This window comes from Oryctolagus cuniculus, chromosome 18, assembly GCF_964237555.1.
Source record: "Oryctolagus cuniculus chromosome 18, mOryCun1.1, whole genome shotgun sequence".
NCBI lineage: Eukaryota > Metazoa > Chordata > Mammalia > Lagomorpha > Leporidae > Oryctolagus > Oryctolagus cuniculus.
In genome coordinates, this window is record NC_091449.1 from 17,193,003 (window position 1) to 17,215,662 (window position 22,660).

Here is a 22,660-nt window from a genome sequence, read left to right on the forward strand (position 1 = left end):
TACTTTTTTAAAGATTTATTTATTTATTTGAAAGTCAGAGTTACACACAGAGAAAAGGAGAGGCAGAGAGACAAAGAGGTCTTCCATCCACTGGCTCACTCCCCAATTGGCCGCAGCTGCACTGATCCAAAGCCAGGAGCCAGGAGTTTCTTCAGCGTCTCCCACACAGGTGCAGGGCCCAAGCCCGTGGGCCATCTTCTAATGATTTCCCAGGCCATAGCAGAGAGCTTGATGGGAAGTGGAGCGGCCATATGGGATGCTGGCACTACAGGCAGCAGCTTTACCTGCTACGCCACAGCACCAGCCCCACCAAATACTGCTCTTTTTGAAAATATTAACCCAGTATTAGGTGTTTTGTTATAGTAACACAAAGCAGACTAAGACAGTTGCCATTAATAACATAGCTAAGACCACAGTCAGTTCTCATTCTCAATTATCTTCTATTGTAGAAAACTAACAAGTGTTCTCAGGTCTTTTTTTTTTTTTTTTTTTAATGTTTGCTTCCTCTAAGGCTAGACTCTAAATCCATAACCTTTGTAGTCTGCAAAGGTTTGCACCAGACCATCTTTATTGCTCCCCAGGAACTGCTTGATAATATCAATGCCTTTCTGCTATAACTCAGGGCATGACAAAGAAGGGGGTGGTGGGGAAAGGGAATGCTAGGAATTTATCAGCCATGATGCATGAATTCCAAAAATATTCAAGGTTATTAAAACTTATTATTGTATTAATTTGTCCATATCACTATAATTTTAAAAATTACTTAAATTATTACAAATTATTTAAATTATTATTATAAATTAATATATATTGATATAAATTATTTAAATATTATAATTATTATAATTTGACATATATTTGTCCATAATTTGGGGGAAAGCCACAGAAAATTACAACAGTTTAACATCTCCTCTTTAGGGGCCCCTTTAAAAAAGAATTATTTTTAATTCATTTGACTCTTTCAGATTTTCTGTGAACTTTTTCAAGACAAAGGAAAAGTTAACATGAAGACTCACAGCAGAAAACTTCCGAGGACTTAGTTTTGATGCTGACAAATATTTGGACTTTACAAATGTTGGAAAAGCCTTTATTGCACACATAATTGGGCAGTGAAATGTCTTTTTTTTTTTTTTTTTTTTTTTTGATTTGCACAGGCAGAGTTAGGCAGTGAGAGAGAGAGAGAGAGAGAGAAAGGTCTTCCTTCCATTGGTTCACCCCTCAAATGGCCGCTACGGCTGGCATGCTGCGCCAATCCGAAGCCAGGAGCCAGGTGCTTCCTCCTGGCCTCTCATGTGGGTGCAGGGCCCAAGCACTTGGGCCATCCTCCATTCCCTTCCCAGGCCACAGCAGAGAGCTGGACTGAAATTTCAAGGAGGAATTCTACAAAAAATAAACTTACCAAAGATTGTACAGAAATTAAGTCTAAAATGGCCAGAGAAAAATGCTATTCATATAGGAGAGAACCACAATAAGATTAACAATAGGCTTCTCATCAGAAACAATGGAAAGCAAGAAGGTAATGTCATAACTATTCAAATTGTCTCCCGACATTCTAAAACCCTGGCATTTAAGAATTCTATGTCCAGAAATTATGGTATCTATACACTCTGAGTACTACTCAGCTGTAAAAAAAAAAACAAAAACAAAACAAAACAAAAAAAACATGAAATCTTGTCTTTTGCAACAAAATGGGTGCAACTGGAAACCATTATACTTAGTGAAATAAGCCAGTCCCAAAAAGATATATACCACGTTTTCCCTGATCTGAGGTAACTAATACAGTATCTAAAATGCGATGTATTGGGGTGAAATGGACATTTTGAGATTCCATGATTATTTACAGCCCTTGTCTCTTCTGTTGAGGAACAGTGTTTTTTATCTTCATACACAGAAAGAGAGGCAAAGAGAGAGAGAGAGGTCTTCCATCTGCTGGTTCACTCCCCAGATGGCCGCAATGACCGCAGCTGCGCCAATCTGAAGCCAGGAGCCAGGAGCTTCTTCTGGGTCTCCCGTGTGGGTGCAGGGGCCCAAGCACTTGGGCCATCCTCTACTGCTTTTCTAGGCCATAGCAGAGAGCTGGATCAGAAGTGGAGCAGCAGGGAGTAGAACCGACGCCATATTGGATGCCAGCACTGCAGGCAGTGGATTTACCCGCTATGCCACAGCTCTAGCCCCTCCTTAGTATACTTGTAAGTCATGTCAGCTAGCCACAAATGATCCAGTTTTCTTTATTTGGGAATGTCTTAATTTTCTTTCATTTTTGTAAAATACCCTTTCTGGATATATAATTTTTTTTAAAATTTTATTTAAGTTATCAAGTTTAATGTATTTCATATATACAGATTTAGGAACATTGTGATACTTCACAACCTGTCCTCCCTCTTGCCCACACTCCAACCCTTCTTCCTCCTCCCTCTCCCATTCCCACTCTTAATTTTTATAAAGATCTACTTTCAGCGCCAACGCTGTGGTGCAGTAGGTTAATCCTCTGAACCCATATGGGTGCCGGTTCTAGTCCCTGCTGCTCCACTTCTGATCCAGTTCTCTGCTACGGCCTGGAAAAGCAGTAGAGGATGGCCCAAGTGCTTGGGCCCCTGCACCCACACGGGAGACCCAGAAGAAGCTCCTGGCTCCTGGCTTCAGATTGGTGCAGCTTCGGCCATTGCGGCCAACTGGGGAGTGAGCCTCTCCTTCTCTTTCTGTGTAAATCTGACTTTCACATAAATAACAAATCTATAAAAAAATGAATAAAAAGATATACTAAGGAGATTCTTCAGCTTGAGAGCAAATGGCCCCAAACAGAAACTGAAATTGACATGAAGGAACAGAGACACTAGTAAAGATAATTCTCTTTATTAGGATAGTATAAATGAATATTTCTTCTTTCTTAAGTGATTTAGAAAATGATTTTATGAAACAATAATTACGTAATGGCATTTTCAGACTCTAATAGATGGGAATTGAATATATTTGGCAAGAAAAGCACAAAAGAGTTTGGAGCAAGGCTCTATTGGGCTAAGAAATTGAATCCACAGGAATAAATGAAGAGACTGGGCATGGTAAATAAGGTTAACATAAGAAATGCTATAAATACAAGGGGTCTTCAAAAAGTCTTTGGAAAATATGTACTGTAAAAAAACTATTGGGGCCGGTGCTGTGCAGTAGCTGGTAAAACTGCCACTTGCAATGTCAGCATCCCATATGGGGTCAAGTTTGAGTCCCAGCTGCTTCACTTCTGATCCAGCTCTCTGCTATGGCCTGAAAAAGCAGTGGAGGATGGCCCAAGTCCTGGGGCCCCTGCACCCGTGTGGGAGACCTGGAAGAAGCTCCTGGCTCCTGGCTTCAGATCGGTGCAGTTCCAACTGTTGCAGTCATCTGGGGAGCGAACCAGCAGATAGAAGACCTTTCTCTCTCTCTGCCTCTCCTTCTCTTTCTGTGTAACTCTGCCTTTCAAATAAATAAATAAATCCCCTCTCTTGTTAAAAAAAAAGAAAAGAAACTATGCAGGGATTTCAAAAAAAATTTCTCTTCTAGTTTGATTTTTCTATAAACTTTTCCAAATATCCTTGTACTTGCTCCACTTTTTCTATCTCACCCACATGGGAGATCCAGAAGAAGCTCCTGGCTCCTGGCTTTGGATCCACACAGCTCGAGCCGTTGTAGCCATTTGTGGAGTGAACCAGTGGATGGAAGACTCTCTCTCTGTGCCTCTCCTTCTTTCTCTGTTTAACTCTGACTTTCAAATAAATGAATAGATCTAAAAAAAAAAAAAAAAAAGCAAAAAGCACTGTGAAACTGCTTCTCAATGAGGCAGTTTCTTCAGAGAACTAACTATACTTTCTCACTTTCTCCTTTGTCACAAATAAATAAAACTTTAAGCAGCTCCTGCTGCAGCTTGATTACTTAGTGACACCCAAGTGAATGGACCCCTTTTTTGGAGCAACAGAAAGAACACAAAAAGCATGAAACATAAAATGGTGATAAATTGGATTCTATCAAGAGTGAAAACTGCTTTGAAAGACACTATAAAGACGCTGAGAACAGATAAAAATATTCAAAGAACTAAAATTGAAAGGGATGTGAAAACTTCATACAGTGCTGGTGAGAATGTAAATGGTACCACCACTTGGTAAACACAGTCTGCTAGTTTCTTGTAAAATTAAATATTCACTTGTGACCCACCAATTCCACTATTTATTTCCCAATATAAACGAAAGCATATGTTTACAAGAAGGCTGGTACACAAATGCTTCGATAAGCTTCATTCTTATCAAACTGGAAACAAGCCAAATATGCAAAAGCACTTGCATGGATGTACAAATTTAGATGCATTCATAAAACGGCATACTAACCACCAATAAAAAGCAACACTGACCCAGAAAACAGCACTGATAAATCTGAAGAACGTGCTGAGAGAAGCCAGGCCACCCCCGCCCCCAAATACCTACCATGTGATTCCATTTATATGGGACGATGGACAAGTAGGGTGAATCTATAGCGACAGAAGGTAAGTCAGCGAAAGTCGCGGCTCGGGTGCACAGACGGAGATTGAGCAAGGTCACAGGAACTTTGCGGAGCGAGGGTGTTCTGCGCCTCACACTTCCCAAGGATTCTCACAGCTCCCGTCAACTTCTCGTGCAAGCTGGCGACCGCTGCCTTTCTCTCAGGGCATGCATACGTGCAGTGTGCGAGGCTGTCCAGCACCACGGAGGAAGCCGGCGTCATCTGGGAGTTTTCAGTAAGAGGCTGCGTCCTGAGCTCGGAGCGCGGGGCAGGGGTGGGACCCCCACAGAATCGGGTGCCATCTTCGCCTGGCCGTCCGCCGCGGGACTACATTTCCCAGAGTTCCCGCGAGAACAGGGCTGCCCTTTAGTTTGCCTGCGGGACGCTGGGCGTCCGGGGACGGGAAAGTACACGGTGAGCGGCCTAGGTCTTGCGGACTCCACGAGGCCCCGGGGGTGCGTCCCTGGGCTCTGAAGGGAGGCGGCTCCGGGAGTGTCAGCCGCGAGCGGGTGGGTGGGGCTCGGGGGCACACGCGAGGTGTGGGCTTCTGTGTGTGATTGTGGGACGCTGGGTGTGCGGGTGTTGAGAGCCCTGGTACGTGTCTCTGATAGGTGTGTCCCTGTCACTGTGACCGTGCGTGGAGCGCTCTGTGCAGGTATCTTCGTTGTAGGGGTGTAGCTGCAACAGCGTGTGACTGTGTCCTCGTGGGGGGACTGTGACTGTTGGCGACTGTCTAACTTTGTGTGACTTGTGTGCGGGGCGCCAGGGCTTGGGGTGGGAGCTGAAGGGTCTGATTATTCGGTGTGGTACTCTGAGGTGCGTGCGTGGAACTGGCTTTGGGTAAGTGTTAGGACCACGTTGACTGGATGCCTGGGACGGTGAGGCTGTGGGAATGTGATCACAGAACTTTACCTGGCACTGTGTGTGCGGTTGGAAGGCGCATCTAGTTGTGCGCCAGGGTGACAGGACGCAGTCCTAGTGGCCATTGTGTTACTTTGAGTGTGTGATTATGTGTAGCGCTCATCAGGGGGTTTAGAGGAACTGCCTCTCTGGGTGGCTGTGCACTGCATGTGGTGTTGGGCCTGCAGCACTGTAGCCCCGTGGCTTGTGGGGTGCTGTGATTGAGGGTTCTGTACACCATGTATCCCTCAGAGTGGGTGTGGAGCTGTGGCTCTGGGACCACGTATAGAGCTGTGGTTTGGGTGAGGTTGCCTGTGAAGGCAGAGAATATGTGGGTCCCCACGGTGCGTGACTGTGACATTGGGGATATGGGTGTGGGGTGCCTGTGCCTGCGCTTGTGACTTCTGCACAGCCGCGACCCCTCTGGCTGTATTTCCTTCTCTGCCGAGGTGGTGGATGTAGGTCGAGTGGCCCCTGACTTGCTCAGTCTGGGCCACAAGAAAACCGTGGCATCTCATGATCCCTTTCTGCTTCCTAGTTCTCCAGAAGTATGGAGAAAGAAAGAGGAATGGCTGTTGACCAAGCCAAGTACCAGGTATGCTGGGACATCTTTCTGCTCTACTCTTCCTGCATGACCATGCTTAACAGACTCTTCAGGTGACCTGGTTCTAACAAACTCCATTCAAGAAAATGATGGGAAGCACTGAAATGGACACACCTATCTCAGTGTTCTCCCCAACTTCCTTCTACATAATATTCTCATATTAATTTAGAAAATAGATCAGTTTCTCTTGTGTACCTAGTTTTTACTTTTTAAATACAAACGCAACGTAGGCACACACATATACACACACAAGTCTTTCAAAAAGTTTGTAGAAAATGATGGCCGGCGCCGCGGCTCACTAGGCTAATCCTCCGCCTAGCGGCGCCGGCACACCGGGTTCTAGTCCCGTTCAGGGCGCCGGATTCTGTCCCGGTTGTCCCTCTTTCAGGCCAGCTCTCTGCTGTGGCCAGGGAGTGCAGTGGAGGATGGCCCAAGTACTTGGGCCCTGCACCCCATGGGAGACCAAGAGAAGCACCTGGCTCCTGGCTCCTGCCATCGGATCAGCGTGGTGCGCCGGCCGCAGCGCGCCGGCTGCGGCGGCCATTGGAGGGTGAACCAACGGCAAAAGGAAGACCTTTCTCTCTGTCTCTCCTCTCTCTCTCTCTCTGTCCATTCTGCCTGTCAAAAAAAATAAAAATAAAAAAAAAAAAAAGAAAATGAAACAAAGGTGCCGGTGTCGTGGCTCACTTGGCTAATCCTCCGCCTGCGGCACCAGCATCCCATATGGGAGCCGAGTTCTAGTCCCAGTTGCTCCTCTTGCAGTCCACCTGTCAGCTGTGTCCTGGGATAGCAGTGGAGGATGGCCTGGGTGCTTGGGCCCCTGCACCTGCATGGGAGACCTGGAAGAAGCTCCTGGCTCCTGGCTTTGGATCAGCGCAGCTCCTGGGGAGTGAGCCAATGGGTGAATGACGTCTCTGCCTCTCCTTCTCTCTCTCTGTGTAACTCCAACTTTCAAATAAATAAATCTTTAAAAAAAAAAAAGCTTTAAAGAAGAATGATTTATAATAAAAAGGTCAATCTACCTTCATAGAATGGATTCAAATATATTTGACAGAACTAAAAGTACTAATAGAAAAATTACAGTCATAGTGAGGGCTTGGAACCCCAGCCAGGTCTCTCACATGGGTACAGGGGCTTAAGGACTTGGGCCATGTACTGCTGCTTTCCCAGGCAGATTAGTAGGGAGCTGGGTTGGAAGTGGAACAGTCAAGACTTGAACCAGTACCCCCACAGGGTGCCTGCATTGCAGGCGATGGCTTAACCTGTCGCACCACAACACTAGCTACATGTTAGTCATTATTAAATGTATATTTCAAGAAGTATTAAGTATATTCATATTGTTGTACAACAGATTTCTAGAAGTTTTTCATCCTGCAAACTAAATCTATAATCATCTAACAACAGCATCATATTTCCCACTCTCCCCAGCCTTTGGCAGCCACCTCTACTTTCTGTTTCTGTGAGTTTGACTGCTTTAGATACCACTGTAAATGGAATTACACAGTATTTGCCTTTTTGTGTTTGGTTTATTTCACTTAGCATAATGTCCTCAAAGTTCAAAAATGTAGCTTGTGGCAATGACATAATTTTTTTAAAGCATGTAGCTGCATTTAATTTAGACAATCTGTGACTTTTTTTTAAGATTTAATTATTTGAAAGGCAGGGTTACAGAGAAGCAAAGACAGAGAGAGGTCTTTTTTTTTTTTTTTTTTAAGATTTTATTATTTATTTATTTGAAAGGCAGAGTTACAGAGAGGCAGAGAGAAAGAAGAGAGAGGTCTTCAATCTGCTGGTTCACTCCTCAGATGACTGCAATGGCCAGAGCTGTGCCAATCCGAAGTCAGGAGCCAGGAGCTTCCACCGGGTCTCCCAGGCGGGTGCAGGGGCCCACAGACTTGGGCCATCTTCCACTGCTTTTTGAGGCCATAGCAGAGAACTGGATCGGAAGTGGAACAGCTGGGACTTGAACTGGGCCCCATATGGGATGCTGGCACTGTAGGTGACAGCTTAACTGTCTATGCCACAGTGCCAGCCCTGAGAGAGAGGTCTTCCATCTGCTGGTTCACTCCCAAATGGCTGCAACAGCCAGAGCTAGGCTGATCCCAAGCCAGGAGCTAGCAGCTTCTTCCGGGTCTCCCACATGGGTACAGGGGCCCAAGGACTTGGGCCATCTTCTGCTTTCCTAGGCCATAGCAGAGAGCTGGATCTGAAGTGGAGCAGTGAATCTCAAACCAGTGCCCATGTGGTATGCAGGCACTGCAGGTTTCGGCTTTACCTGCTACGCCACAGTGCAGACCCCAGCAGTGACAGAATTTATTTCATTTTTGTTTTGTTTTCAGTAGATTTTATTTTGCAGAGCAATTTTGGGTTCACAATGAAATTGCGGAGATTTCATATATAGCAGTCAACATCCCTCACACAGGTGGTACATCTATTTCTTTTCTTTTCTTTTTTTTTTTTTTAGATTTTATTTATTTATTTGAGAGGTAGAGTTACAGACAGTGAGAGGGAGAGAGAGAAAGAAAAGTCTTCCTTCCATTTGTTCACTCACAAATGGCTACAACAGCCAGAGCTGCGCTGATCCGAAACCAGGAGCCAAGAGCTTCTTCCTGGTCTTCCCACATGGGTGCAGGTACCCAAGAACTTGGGCCATCTTCTACTGCTTTCCCAGGCCACAGCAGAGAGCTGCATTGGAAGAGGAGTGGCTGGGACTAGAACCAGTGCCTATATGGAATGCCGGCGCCACAGGCGGAGGATTAACCTGCAGCGCCATGGCACTGACCCGGGTATATTTGTTTCAATTAATGAAGCTACATTGACACATCATTTCCACCTAGAGTCCATGGTTTATGTTGAGTTCATTCTTGTTATTGTATGCTCTGTAGGCTTTGACAGATGTGTAATGATATGTATCCACCATTACAGTATCCTATGGAGCAGTTCCATAGCTCTTAGAAGCCTCTGTTCATCCCTCCTTCTCCCCACCCCTACTCTCAGTGCCTGGCAACCACTGATTTTTTTACTGCCTCCATAGTTTTGGCTTTGCCAGAATGTCATGTATGTAGCTGGAATCATTTAGTATGTGATCTTCTCATATTGGCTTCTTTCATTTAGTAATATACACCTAAGTTTCCTGAACCACTGATCATTGTGCCACGTCCCTTTGTATACATCATCAGACGTGTAAGTTGCTGTTTGTATTACAAGCATACTTCAAAACATTCATGGAGAAAAGAAATTAAAAGGTGAGTTTATTTTGGTGCAAAAGTTTCTTTGAGATCCGTGCATAAGTTTTTTGTAATATGCATTTTCCATGAAATTTTTGAAGACTACTTAGAGATGTTCATTTTTGTAGCTTAGTTTGTTTATTGGACAAGCTGCATGCTTTTAAGTTTTATATGATCTACAATGCCATTACATTTTATTGTCATGAAGGTATATGTGTGTTGTTTTTTTTTTTTTCCAAAAGGTACATCTCTCTTGTTGATACCATTGGGTAATTATTAGGAACTTAATAATCACTCCCTGGGTGATAATGGGTTGAGCATCCAATGAGCTTCCACTTGGGACAGTCAGCTAATTTACTGTACTTGGTTTTACATGTCCACTGGTGCTAACTGCAGCAGATCCCCATTTTATCTTGTGTTAAAGTTCCCTACATTTTTTCTTATCATCTTGTGCAGTGGAAATGAGAATCTAATGTCAGAACTATAAATAATCCGATATTACAATGTCTATATTTTGGTTATTATGCACAATCCCTGGCTCATAACTCCCTCACCAGGGCAAGTCACAGAAACCAGAATTTTTCTGGGGTAGGGGTTTGGCACAGCATCTGAGATCCTGCTTGGAACCCCCATACCCAGTAATGGAGTGCTTGGGTTTGAATCCTGGCTCAGGTCCTGATTCCTGCTTCCTTCTAACACACACAGCGGGTGGCCCAAGTTGTTGGGTCTCTGCAACACACATGAGAGACCCAGACTGAGTCTCTAGTCCTGGCTCTGGACTGGTCTAGCCCTGGCTTATGCAGGCATTTGGGGAGTGAACAAGTAGATGAGAAATCCCTGTAACTTCTGTCAAATTTCTTTGAGGGCCAGCTGATTTCCTGCCCCAGATGAGTTTTTCCATCAGTATTGGATCATAAAAAGTTTAGTTTCTTTACAAAATCAGTTTTATTTTAGTAATTACAGTGTTCATTTCACTGTACTAATCAATGCCGTGAGGTTTTTTGTTTTTTTTTTTTTTTTAAGATGAATGTATTTATTTATTTGACAGAGTTAGAGTCGGGGTTGGGGGGAGACATCTTCATTCCACTGGTTTCATTCCCCAGATGGCTGCAAAGGTCAGGGCTGGGCCAGGATGAAGCCAGAAACCAGGAGCTTCATCCAAGCCTTCCACATGGATGGCAGGGGCCCAAACATTTGGACCATCTTCCATTGCTTTCCCAGGCCCATTAGCAGGGAGCTAGATCGAACTGGCGCCTATATGGGATACCAGTGTCAGGCAGTAGCTTTATCCACTATGCCACAACCCTGGTCCCCATGAACTTTTTTTTGTTTTTTTAAAAAAAAAGGGACCGGCACCATGGCATAGACAGTTAAGCTGCCACCTACAGTGCCAGCATCCCATATAGGCACCAGTTCAAGTCCAAGTTCAAGTGGCTGCTCCACTTCTATCCAGCTCTCTGCTAATACACCTGGAAAAGCAGTGGAAGATGGCCCCAAGTACTTGGGTCCCTTCCCCACATGGGAGACCCAGAAGAAGCCCTGGCCCCTGGCTTCAGACAGTCCCAGCTGCAGCTGTTACAGCCTGGGGAGTGAACCAATGGATGGAAGATCTCTCTGACATTCTCTCTCTCTCTCTCTCTCTCTCCTCTCTCTCCTCTCTGTTTGTTTGTATCTTTCAAGTAAAATGAAAATGAGTAGTAAATAAAATAAAATAAAATAAAAACAACAAAATCTCCTTAATTTATAAGCTGGCCATAAGCAGTTTTTTTCTTTCTAGGTAGAATATAAAAGAATAAGCCGGCGCCGTGGCTCAATAGGCTAATCCTCCACCTTGCGGCGCCGGCACACCGGGTTCTAGTCCCGGTCGGGGCGCCGGATTCTGTCCCGGTTGCCCCTCTTCCAGGCCAGCCCTCTGCTATGGCCAGGGAGTGCAGTGGAGGATGGCCCAGGTGCTTGGGCCCTGCACCCCATGGGAGACCAGGAAAAAGCACCTGGATCCTGGCTCCTGCCATCGGATCAGCGCGGTGCGCCGGCTGCAGCGGCGGCCATTGGAGGGTGAACCAACGGCAAAGGAAGACCTTTCTCTCTCTGTCTCTCTCTCTGTCCACTCTGCCTATCAAAAAAAAAAAAAAAAAAAAAAAAAAAAAAAAAAAAAGAATGGTGTATTTCTAAGTCCCATGAAATAATTTATTATTCTTATGTGGCTTTGGTACAGCTGAGTATCCCCCTCTGGGGCAAAACTTAAGTAGGCATCCTAACTCATATTAAAATAATAAATAGGAGCCGGCGCTGTGGTGTAGCAGGTAAAGCCAGCACCTGCAGGGCCTGCATCCCATATGGGTGCCGGTTCAAGTCTCGGCCACTCCACTTCCGATCCAACTCTCTGCAATGGCCTGGGAAAGCAGTGGAAGATGGCCCAAGCCCTTGGGCCCCTGAACCCCCATGGGAGACTCGGAAGACACTCCTGGCTCCTGGCTTTGGATCAGTGCAGCTCCAGCTGTTGTGGCCAATTGGAGAGTGAACCAACAGATGGAAGGTGCCCCTCTCTCTCTCTCTCTCTCTCTCTCTCTCTGCCTTTCTGTGTGACTGACTTTCAAATAAATAAATAAATCCTTAAAAAAACACAAAAAAACAATAATATATGATAAAGATAATATGAACATAAGTAATACATATGAATATATAAATGATAACCATATACCATAATCTTTTACCAAATAATCTATACCAAATTAAATAATTGATTAAAATATTTACTTACAACAAATGAAAGCATTAAAATTGTAGAAGAGAGAGAAATTTATAGAAATATGGAAGGTGGAAAAAAATCTTACCCAGAAGCTATAAAAGAAAAGCTGACAGTTTGTTTTGCATGGAAAAACATAGATGAAGTAAAAGCAAAGCTAGAGGGTAACAGTGAGTACCTGTATATGCACGGACACTCCTATACCCACACCCACACACACCTGCCTGCACAGCGGTAGAAGGTGACTGCCTTTTGGGGTTGGAAAGCAAAAAGAGGTCAGCAGGGAAGTCTTTGGTCCTTCTATGTTCCCAGCTGGAAGTTTCCATTTGAGTGAGTCTGGCTTGGGTTCTGAGGGCTGCAGAGAGGGGTTTTTCCAGGGCGGATTGTAGCAGCTCATCCTTGTGTTCAGAGCACCAGCATCACTAAGGTTGGGCAAGGTCTGGCTTCAGTCCCTTGGCTGAGGCAGAAACCTTGGTGGTTTGGGTTAGAGAGAGTAAATTTCAGCCTCTTCCCTTGGATTCAGCTACTGTGGTTTTTATTTTATTTATTTATTTATTTATTTATTGACAGGCAGAGTGGACAGTGAGAGAAAGAGAGACAGAGAGAAAGGTCTTCCTTTTTTTTTTTTCTGTTGGTTCACCCTCCAATGGCTGCTACGGCCGGCACACCTGGTCTCTCATGCGGATGCAGGACCCAAGCATTTGGGCCACCCTCCACTGCACTCCCGGGCCACAGCAGAGAGCTAGACAGGAAGAGGAGCAACCGGGACAGAATCCGGCGCCCCGACCGGGACTAGAACCCGGTGTGCCGGCGCCACAGGCGGAGGATTAGCCTATTGAGCTGCGGCACCAGCCTCAGCTACTGTGTTCTATCTTGTAGCTAAAGCCTAGAGTTTTTATGGGTATAGAAGCAGTAGTGTTTGTTCCATCATCCCACTAGCTAGAGTTGTATCATAAGAACAAGGGAAGTGAAGGTAGTTTTATCTGGCCATTCTTTTTTTTTTTTTTTTTTTTACAGGCAGAGTTAGAGAGAAAGACAGAGAGAAAGGCCTTCCGTTGGTTCACCCCCAAAATGGCCGCCATGACCAGTGTGCTGTGCTGATCAGGAGCCAGGTGCTTCCTCTTATGTGGGTGCAGGGCCTAAGGACCTGGGCCATCTTTCACTGCCTTCCCGGGCTACAGCAGAGAGCTGCACTGGAAGAGAAGCAACCGAGAGAGAATCCGGCACCCCAACTAGGACTAGAACTGGGGTGCCAGCGCCGCAGGCGGAGGATTAGCCAAGTGAGCCACGGCACCAGCCTATCTGACCATTCTGAGGGATGTAAGACCAGTGTACTCTCTAAGGAATTTCTTCCTCTTTTTTTAAATAATCTTTTTAAAATAATCTTTTTAAAATATTTATTTATTTATTTGAAAGTCAGAGTTATACAGAGAGAGGAGAGGCAGAGAGAGAGAGAGAGAGAGGTCTTCCATCTGATGGTTCACTCCCTAATTGGCCGCAATGGCCAGAGCTGCGTCGATCCGAACCCAGGAGCCAGGAGCCTCGAGCCTCTTCCAGGTCTCCCATGCAGGTGCAGGGGCCCAAGGCCACAGCAGAGAGCTGGATTGGAAGAGGAGCAGCCAGGACTAGAACCGGCGCCCATGTGGAATACCAGCGCCTCAGGCCAGGGAGTTAACCCGCTGTGCCACAGCACTGGCCCCTTTAGAGAATTTCTTTACTCCCTCCCTATCTTGCCTTCTCACAACAACTGTCTTTTTTCAGAACAGCCCTGGGGAGAACTGATCATCTTCACTGCTGAAAACCATGGCTGGAGTAAGTTATTGCTTTTTCTTGTCTTCCTTTTTCATTAAGAAAAACAAAACAAAACAAAACAAACAAACAAACAAAAAACACTATGTGAGCATTTGCTTTCCTTATCCTGACACCTTGGTGAACAGATTGCCCCATAGGATACTGGTCCCCATTTCTTCAAGCTAGCGAACTGTATACAATCCGTAAGTGCCCCTCTTTTTTTTCCAACCAGTTTTTCTCATCCCACTCCCAGGAACTATGTTGGAAAGGATATGTGTTCTTTTTAAGGAAACAAGGAATGAGAATAGATTTATAGAATGAACTTGTGCTGTCTGGAATATGACTTGATGAGGTATGAATTGCTTAGCTGGGCCAGCGCCGCAGCTCAATAGGCTAATCCTCCGCCTGTGGCGCCGGCACACCGGGTTTCTAGTCCCAGTCGGGGTGCCAGATTCTGTCCTGGTTGCCCCTCTTCCAGGCCAGCTCTCTGCTGTGGCCAGGGAGGATGGCCCAAGTGCTTGGGCCCTGGACCCCATGGGAGAACAGATAAGCATCTGCCTCCTGCCTTTGGATCAGTGCCGTGCGCCGGCCACAGCGACCATTGGAGGGTGAACCAATGGCAAAGGAAGACCTTTCTCTCTGTGTCTCTCTCTCACTGTCCACTCTGCCTGTCAAGAAAAAAAAAAAATTGCTTAGCTGAGAGCAAACATGGAAAAGCCAAGATTATCTCTATAGAGTTAACATTCTCCAGTAAAACAGTATGAAAAGTAGTATCGGTAGCTCCAAATGATAGTCTGTTGCAAGATCTCCTGGTCTATGAGGATTTGAGAATCATGGGCTTGGTGGCTGACACAAAGCTCGATGACTATTTAGAGTATCCGTGGGTGAAGTCCAATATAAAGCTGAATAGGGTTTTGAGAGATTTCTGTATGAATTGTCAGGGTTTTTTTTATCTCAGAAATAAGGATGGGGGGTGATAGATGTTCCAGTGAATTTGGCCATTGTATAAGTTATTGAGATAGTACTGTCATGGCCCAGAAGAACCTTATAATTTGTGTCTAGTAATATAGAAAATTCTGCTAGCATGGTAATAATTAATTTGAATTGATAGAAAATAATTCTTTTTTATAAATTTATTTATTTGAAAAGCAGAGTTAGAGAGGCAGAGAGAGAGAAAGGGGGGTATCTTCCATCTGCTGGTTTACTTCCCAGATGGCCACAACAGCCAGGATTGGGCCAAGCCGAATCCAGGAGCCAGGAGCTTCTTCCAGGTCTCCCCGGTGGGTACAGAGGCCCAAGCTCTTGGGCCATCTTTCACTACTTTCCCAGGTACATTATCAGGGAACTGGATCAGAAGTGGAGCAGTCAGGACTTGAACCAGCATCCACATGGAATGCTGGGATGCATCAAGAGTAAACTAGGATGCCTGCACTGTGGCATTGTGGGAGGGGCCCCTGCCTGTAGTGCCGGCATCCCATATGGGAGCTGGTTCAGGTCTTGGCTTCTCCTCTTCCAATCCGGCTCTCTGCTATGGCCTGGGAAAGCAGTGGAGGATGGCCCAGGTCCTTGGACCCCTGCACCCACGTGGGAGACCTGGAAGAAACTCCTGGCTCCTGGCTTTAGATCAGCTCAGCTCTGGCCATTGTGGTCATCTGGGGAGTGAACCAGTGGATGAAAGACCTCTCTCTCTCTCCCGCTGCCTCTCTGTAATTCAGCCTTTCAAATAAATAAATAAATCTGCTAAAAAAAAAAAAAAAGAAAATGGGTAAATATAAAAGCTTTAATATATTGAATTGGATTTTTTTTTCAAAATTATTTCATAAGTCAATGATACATAATTTCATCAGGCATATTATATCTGGTTATGTTTCTTTTTGTAATATACCAGCAATTGACAGTTATTTTTAGATTCATTGGGGGTTGCCAAGTGATAATTTAATTTTGCCATTACTTTTTCCTAGATTAAATACTTCTAACTATAAAGTAAAACTTTTCCTCATCAGCTGTTTAGTTACCCATAGAGGAAAGAATGTTTGATTCTTTCCATTTATTCATCAATTTTCAAAACAGTAAGTTGGCTTCTTGGAATCCTCTGAAAGTGATCAATAATTTTTTTCAATATTAAAAGCTCAGGGCTCAAACATGTTAATGTAATCAGTCCATTGCAGTTATTGTCCTTTTAATTTGATATACAAGTGGACCATTTTTGGCCAGGGGTAGATTCGTCAAGTTGACTCCTGAGTCTTTTCAAGTTGATCCTAGTAGTTTGGGGTCACTTTCTTGCTTTTTGATATATTATGTTCAGACTCTTCCTGTGCATTTTTGATTTTTGCTTGAAATGCATTCTTTCCCCAAAGAACCTTAGTTCTTTTTATTTGAAAATGGTACTTAGAAACTACAATCTACATACTAGGGGTGCTCCTTGCCATTATGTCTAGGTCTTTTCAATAGACACAATCAGGAATTTGTTCATTTGTTTAATATAAAATAAACTTATTACTCTTCCATCTATTCCTGAGATACAAAAATACTAGTTCTTAGTGATACCAGTAAAATTATTAATTTGTTTTACCTCAAAATACTTGCATTGGAGTATTTCTTTTAGTATACAATTAGTGCATATGTTTATTGTTTCAGGGACCAGTGACATTCAGTGATGTGTCTGTAGACTTCTCTCAGGAGGAGTGGGAGTGCCTGGACCCTACTCAGAGGGACTTGTACAGAGATGTGATGCTGGAGAACTACAGCAACCTGGTTGCCATGGGTAAGGGCATCTGTACGAATGATTCAGAGTTCTATGGGATGTCTGCTTCTTCCACAGTGCATTTCTTGGCTGCTTTTCAAGTTTCCAGCTGAATCTCTGCTCCTTCCTCCCAAACAAGTAGTTTGAGCTGAAATGAAAAGGAAGAGTAACCAGTGGGCTATGGCTGAAGCTTCAGCTGCATCTTTCTTTGGCTGTTCCTGTAGCGGCATCCCTTCGTGCGCATCAGAGGACTGGATCTGATTTACCCACAACATAATCATGTCCCATATCTTTTCTCGTGAGCAGGACTTTATATTCCTAAGCCTCAAGTGATTTCCTTATTGGAGCAAGGGAAAGAGCCCTGGATGATTGGCAAAGAGCTGACAAGAGGCTTGTGTTCAGGTGAGTGAGAAAGGCCTCAACAGAAATCAGGACAGCACAGGAAATATCTCCAGCTGGTCAGTGGGAAACAACACATTTTAGGTATTACCATGGTCGCTTCCTCTAAGATTCTAGGCCTCTGGAGAAAACTGAAGTGCTTTTTTTTTAATTTTTTTTTTTTTTTTTTTTTTTGACAGGCAGAGTTAGAGAGAAAGGTCTTCCTTCCATTGGTTCACCCCCCCCCCCAAACAACCGCCACAGCTGGCGCGCTGCGCCAGTCCGAAGCCAGGAGCCAGGTGCTTCCTCCTGGTCTCCCATGTGGGTGCAGGGCCTCTCCTCTGCCTTCCCGGGCCACAGCAGAGACCTGGACTGGAAGAGGAGCAAACGGGACAGAATCCGGCACCCCAACCGGGACTAGAACCTGGGGTACCAGCGTCACAGGTGGAGGATTAGCCTAGTGAGCCACAGTGCCGGCCAACTGAAGTGCTTTTAGCAAGAGTTCACAAATAACTTGTTTCATCTCTTCCCCCAACTCTATCACTACTCTTTTCCAGCCCTCTCAATTTCAGGCAGAAGGTGCCTTTCACTACCCCTCCAAAGAAAACTCTTTTACTCATACAAGCCTTTAGATTGAAGTCCTTGCTAGCTTTCCTGCTTTCTTACATTAGATTTTTGTAGATGTTTTAAATGTCCACCTTCAAAAGAATGTGACAATATGTACTCATGCATGTGAATCCGTATCCCCAGACTCCCTACCTGCCCAAGTACTGGTCTTCATTATAGCTACTATCAGTGTCTTGTTTTATCAGTTTGTCTTAGAACTTCTTCTTTATCCAGCATTTTTGATTTCTTCATTTGTGTAAGGGACTCTGCTAAGTGCTACAGTTCGTGTCACCCTTAGGAACTTGAAGATTGAAAATGGTGCTAAAATATGCCCAGAAAACAATAAAAGAGAAGTCACATTAAATATGTAGAAGTAGGATTAGTCCATGCTAATATAGTAGTTGGAGCCTTGTAGGTGATTGAAGCCACCATGTATAGACAGACATTACTGGGGGCCAAAAAGGGGGAGATTCTATGCCTACATTGAAAAGGAAGAGGTATAGGAGCCAGCGCTGTGGCTTAGTAGGTTAAGCTTCTGCCTGTGGCACCAGCAGCCCATAATGGTGCTGGTTCATGTCGCAGCTGCTCCTTTTTTTTTTCCAATCCAGCTCTCTGGGAAAGCAGTGGAAGATGGCCCAAGTGCTGGGGCCCCTGCACCCGCGTGGGAGGCCCAGAAGAAGCTCCTGGCTCTGGCTTCAGATAGGCCCAGCCAGCTATTGCTGCCATTTGGGGAGTGAACCAGGGGATGGAAGACCTTTTTCTCTGTCTCTCCCTCTCTCTGTCAGTAATTCTGCCTCTCAATAAATAAATCTTAAAGAAAAAGTAAAAGAAGAGGTGGCAGAGAAGAGAGATTTCAGATGAGGTAGGAGAACCAGAAGGGTACTTACTGAGTAACTACTATAAACCAAGAATCAGGCCAGGTGCTAGGATTATCGTATTAATCAAAACTTTTTATATATTATTTATATTTTTTGAGAGACAGAGAGCACTTCCATCCGCTGGTTTTTTCCACTATATGCCCATAACAGCCAGGGCTGAACTGGGGCTGAAGCCAGAAGCCAGGAGTCAGGATTGCAGTCTAGATCTCCCACATAGAACAACATTCCTTGAGCCATCACCACTGTGTCCCAGGATCTGGATTAGCAGGAAGGTGGAGTCAGGAGCCTGAACCTGGAATTGAACCCAGGCACACCAATGTGGGATGCAGGCATCCTGTCCACTAGGTTAAATACCAAATAAAACAAACCTGTTAATAAAGGTCTTAAATTTTTTTTTACAAAGTATATACAGAGTTTTAACTATCCCAAGGAGTCAGCACTACTAACCTCCATGTTGTTCAAGGGTTGACTATATAATATATGTATTTATTTATTTATACCACAAATAAATATATAATGTGCTTATGTTATTTATCTAACATATATTAGTACACATATATGTATTTCATAACCACACATACGGACATGTGCACACTCTTCTACCACTCAGGAAATGCCAAAGGTTTTTGAAGCTCTGTGCTAGGAACCAGGGACAAAGACTAAATTTATTCTTTATTATACCACAGAATACCCAAGAATCTTCCTCATTTGCATTTATTTCTATTAGGTGACCTTTAACAGAAGCTAGAAATCCACTTTTCATTATAGTATGATGATGTACTTTCTCTTCTGCACATATGCATACATATTTACGTAAATATATGTGACTAGTCATATTTTAATATGGGAGATGACCCAAGCATTGTATATGTATCAACCTTTCCAGATGACTCTGACCCTCATCAATATTTGAGAATCATTGCGGTGACTTACTTCTATTGCCCCTTCCCTCTGCTGTCTGCATTATATTTTGTTATTTTCTGTGCATTTCTTGCCCATTTTTCAGATTAAACAGGTACCCTTGAAAACTCTATGACATTTACCTGCTGGATTTTATTTTCGCTTTAATTTCTACATTTCTGTTATAAAAGGTTAACTTTTCTCAAGTAGGGAAAAGGAATGTTTACTATTTCCTTTTCTTTCAGATCTGGAGTCAATGTGTGAAAGCAAGTTGTTATCTCTAAAGAAAGAAGTTTATGAAATAGAGTCATGTCAGAGGGAGCTAATGGGACTGACGAAACATGGCCTTGAGTTCTCCAGCTTTAGAGATCTTTTAGACTATAGAAGCCATTTTCCAAGTCAACCAGGCTATCATAATGGGCATTTGAACCAAGAAACATTCACTCATGAATACATGCCCACATTTATTCAACAGACATTCCTTACTCTACATCAAATAATTAATGATGGAGAGAAACCCTATGAATGTAAGAAATGTGGAAAGACCTTTAGTCAGAACTCACAGTTTATTCAACATCAAAGAATTCATATTGGTGAAAAATCTTATGAATGTAAGGAATGTGGGAAATTCTTTAGTTGTGGTTCACATGTTACTCGACATCTGAAAATTCACACTGGTGAAAAACCATTTGAATGTAAAGAATGTGGGAAAGCCTTCAGCTGTAGTTCATACCTTTCTCAACATCAAAGAATTCATACTGGTAAGAAACCCTATGAATGTAAGGAATGTGGAAAGGCCTTTAGTTATTGCTCAAATCTTATTGACCATCAGCGAATTCACACTGGTGAAAAACCCTATGAATGTAAAGTATGTGGGAAAGCCTTCACTAAGAGCTCACAACTTTTTCAACATGTACGAATTCATACAGGTGAGAAACCCTATGAATGTAAGGAATGTGGCAAAGCATTTACTCAGAGCTCAAAGCTTGTTCAGCATCAGAGAATCCACACTGGTGAGAAACCCTATGAGTGCAAGGAATGTGGCAAAGCTTTCAGTAGTGGATCAGCACTTACTAATCATCAGAGAATTCACACTGGTGAGAAACCGTATGATTGTAAGGAATGTGGGAAGGCTTTTACGCAGAGCTCACAACTTCGTCAACATCAAAGAATTCATGCTGGTGAGAAACCCTTTGAATGTCTTGAATGTGGGAAGGCTTTTACCCAGAATTCGCAACTTTTTCAACATCAAAGAATTCATACAGATGAAAAGCCATATGAATGTAATGAATGTGGAAAGGCCTTTAATAAGTGTTCCAACCTTACTCGACATCTGAGGATTCACAGTGGTGAAAAGCCCTATAATTGTAAGGAATGTGGGAAGGCATTTAGTAGTGGCTCAGACCTCATTCGTCATCAGGGGATTCATGCTAATGAATAATAAAAAAGCTCTGTCACCTTCCTGATATTTTTAAATAGAAATTCATTTTTGCTAGTCTTTCACTACTTTTGGTTTATTTGTATTTAAGTTTTTAGTACAGATGTATTTCATTGTAAGTTACGGATTTTCATTGTAAGTTATGGATTCAGAGTCTGACATCCTTCCCCCTCCCCAACCTGTATCAGTGTCAATTATTCAGTAATTCTTTCCTTTCTCATTGTTTTGTTTTACCTTGGTGATACTCTATATATTATTCTTCATATTTGCTTGTGTTTGTAGAACTATTTTTTTCTGTTTTGTATATTTGTACTTGTGCCAATATCACACTCTTTAAATTGTGTGACCTTTGGTTTTTCTAGTATACTATGGAATTAATACTTTGTTGTTTAAGTCTGTTCATCTTTTTCATATCTTTTATTGTAAAACAAAATAAGAAATCAGAAGCTGAAAATCTAAAATGGTTTTAATTATACTAATTAGTGCTGTCAATTTGGTAAGTCTACCTGCTAGACTTTTTACAGAATGCTCATTTATCTTCATCTACTTGAAAGGCAGAGCTAGAACTTCCATCCATTCGTTCAATCCGCAAATGCTGAGCAATAGCCAGAGCTTGGCTAGTGGAAGACAGGAGCTTGAAACTCTGTCAAAGTCTCCTACATGTAGGTCAGGGTCCTAAGCATTTGGGCCGTCATCTTCTGCCTCCCAGGGTGCATTAGCTGGATCAGAAGCAGATTAGTGAGGACTCTTAACGGGTACTCTGATATGGGATGCCAGCAATCCAAGTGGTGGCTTAACCCACTATTCCACAACACCTGCCCCTGGACTTTCTTTTCTTTCTTTTCTTTTTTTTTTTTTTTTTTTTTTTTTTTTTTTTTGACAGGCAGAGTGGACAGTGAGAGAGAAAGACAGAGAGAAAGGTCTTCCTTTTCTGTTGGTTCACCCCACAGTGGCCACTGCGGCCGGCTCACCGTGCTGATCCAAAGCCAGGAGCCAGGTGCTTCTCCTGGTCTTCCTTGCAGGTGCAGGGCCCAAAGACTTAGGCCATCCTCCACTGCACTCCCGGACCACAGCAGAGAGCTGGCCTGGAAGAGGAGCAACCGGGACAGAATCCGGCACCCCGACCAGGACTAGAACCTGGAGTACCAGTGCTGCAGGCGGAGGATTAGCCTAGTGAGCCGCGGCGCCAGCCTAGATTTTCTTTCTAAAGAAAGTAGTCATGGTGTACATGCTGTGCCTTTACTTGGTTTTATCATGCCAAAAACATGATTTCAATTTCAGTAAGTTTAGTTTTTTTATTTTAATGACATATTTAATAATTTTATAGTGACTAATATTCTTATTATGGTTGCCTCTAAATTTTTAGTTATAAAAATTGTCATTAATATGAACCAAAGTTTATCTTTGAGTGCTTTTTCTTTTAAAACATTTATATTAATTGTTGAAATTATCCATATTTTCTCCTTATAGACTGTTTCATTCTTTTTCATTAACCTTAATTCCATTGCCACACTAGAAAGATAATTACTGTTATAAGAGTGTTGTTTATATTTCCAGATACTTTTTTTATATGTGTTAATGATGTTTTCTTATGTATAACTACATACAAACATGCTGTATGTATTGGTTTGCTGTGAGGAGTTAATAAATGTAAATTACTTAGCACTATTCCTGTCACAGAGTATATGTTTAGTAAAAGGGTCCCACTAGTATTGTGGATACATTAATTATCACAATCATTTCATTATGATTGGTAGAAAAGGTCTTTGTTGTTGCTGTTGTTGTTATTGTTGACCTAAACCTCAGGGCTCTAGGTATTACATGCTTTTAAATTTTTTTCTCCCATCCTCTGGTTCACTTACCAAATGCCCACAACATCTGGAGCTGAGCTAGGACTGAAGCTGGGGCCTGGGACCTCACTCCAGATCTCCCATGGCAGTGGCAGC

General features: G+C 43.4%; 1 protein-coding gene and 2 long non-coding RNA genes across 19 annotated transcripts in view; 1 reads left to right on the forward strand and 2 right to left on the reverse strand.

Moving 5' to 3' along the window:
* On the reverse strand, positions 1-4,842 carry LOC138846474 (uncharacterized). Its single transcript, XR_011383980.1, has 2 exons — positions 4,449-4,842; positions 1-227 (listed from the first exon to the last, which is right to left on the reverse strand). It is a non-coding gene; the product is annotated as an uncharacterized lncRNA (long non-coding RNA).
* On the forward strand, positions 4,825-22,382 carry ZNF383 (zinc finger protein 383). Of its 17 annotated transcripts, none has more exons than XM_051847098.2 (7): positions 4,863-5,012; positions 5,942-5,998; positions 9,122-9,252; positions 13,742-13,792; positions 16,409-16,535; positions 16,821-16,916; positions 19,522-22,382. In XM_051847098.2, the coding sequence occupies exons 4-7, from the start codon at positions 13,784-13,786 to the stop codon at positions 20,715-20,717; spliced, it is 1,428 nt and encodes a 475-aa protein (XP_051703058.2). In that variant the 5' UTR covers positions 4,863-5,012; positions 5,942-5,998; positions 9,122-9,252; positions 13,742-13,783; the 3' UTR covers positions 20,718-22,382. The 17 variants fall into 17 exon arrangements, with proteins under 17 accessions (XP_051703069.2, XP_051703062.2, XP_069918450.1 ...); XM_070062347.1 differs by having other exon boundaries at positions 13,747-13,792; XM_051847099.2 differs by having other exon boundaries at positions 4,863-4,958.
* The window catches only part of LOC127491347 (uncharacterized), a 23,587-nt gene continuing 17,162 nt past the window's right edge, over positions 16,236-22,660 (reverse strand). Inside the window, exon 2 of the long non-coding RNA XR_007919993.2 lies at positions 16,236-16,662. This is a non-coding gene — a long non-coding RNA (uncharacterized lncRNA). The remainder of the gene's footprint in view (positions 16,663-22,660) is intronic.

What these genes read in the sequence shown, in the direction of transcription:
- ZNF383 (XM_051847109.2), top strand. An exon ending in CAGCAACCTGGTTGCCATGG is followed by an intron (nt 16,536 to 16,820) that starts GTAAGGGCATCT and finishes TCTCGTGAGCAG; the next exon opens with GACTTTATATTCCTAAGCCT. An exon ending in GACAAGAGGCTTGTGTTCAG is followed by an intron (nt 16,917 to 19,521) that starts GTGAGTGAGAAA and finishes CTTTTCTTTCAG; the next exon opens with ATCTGGAGTCAATGTGTGAA.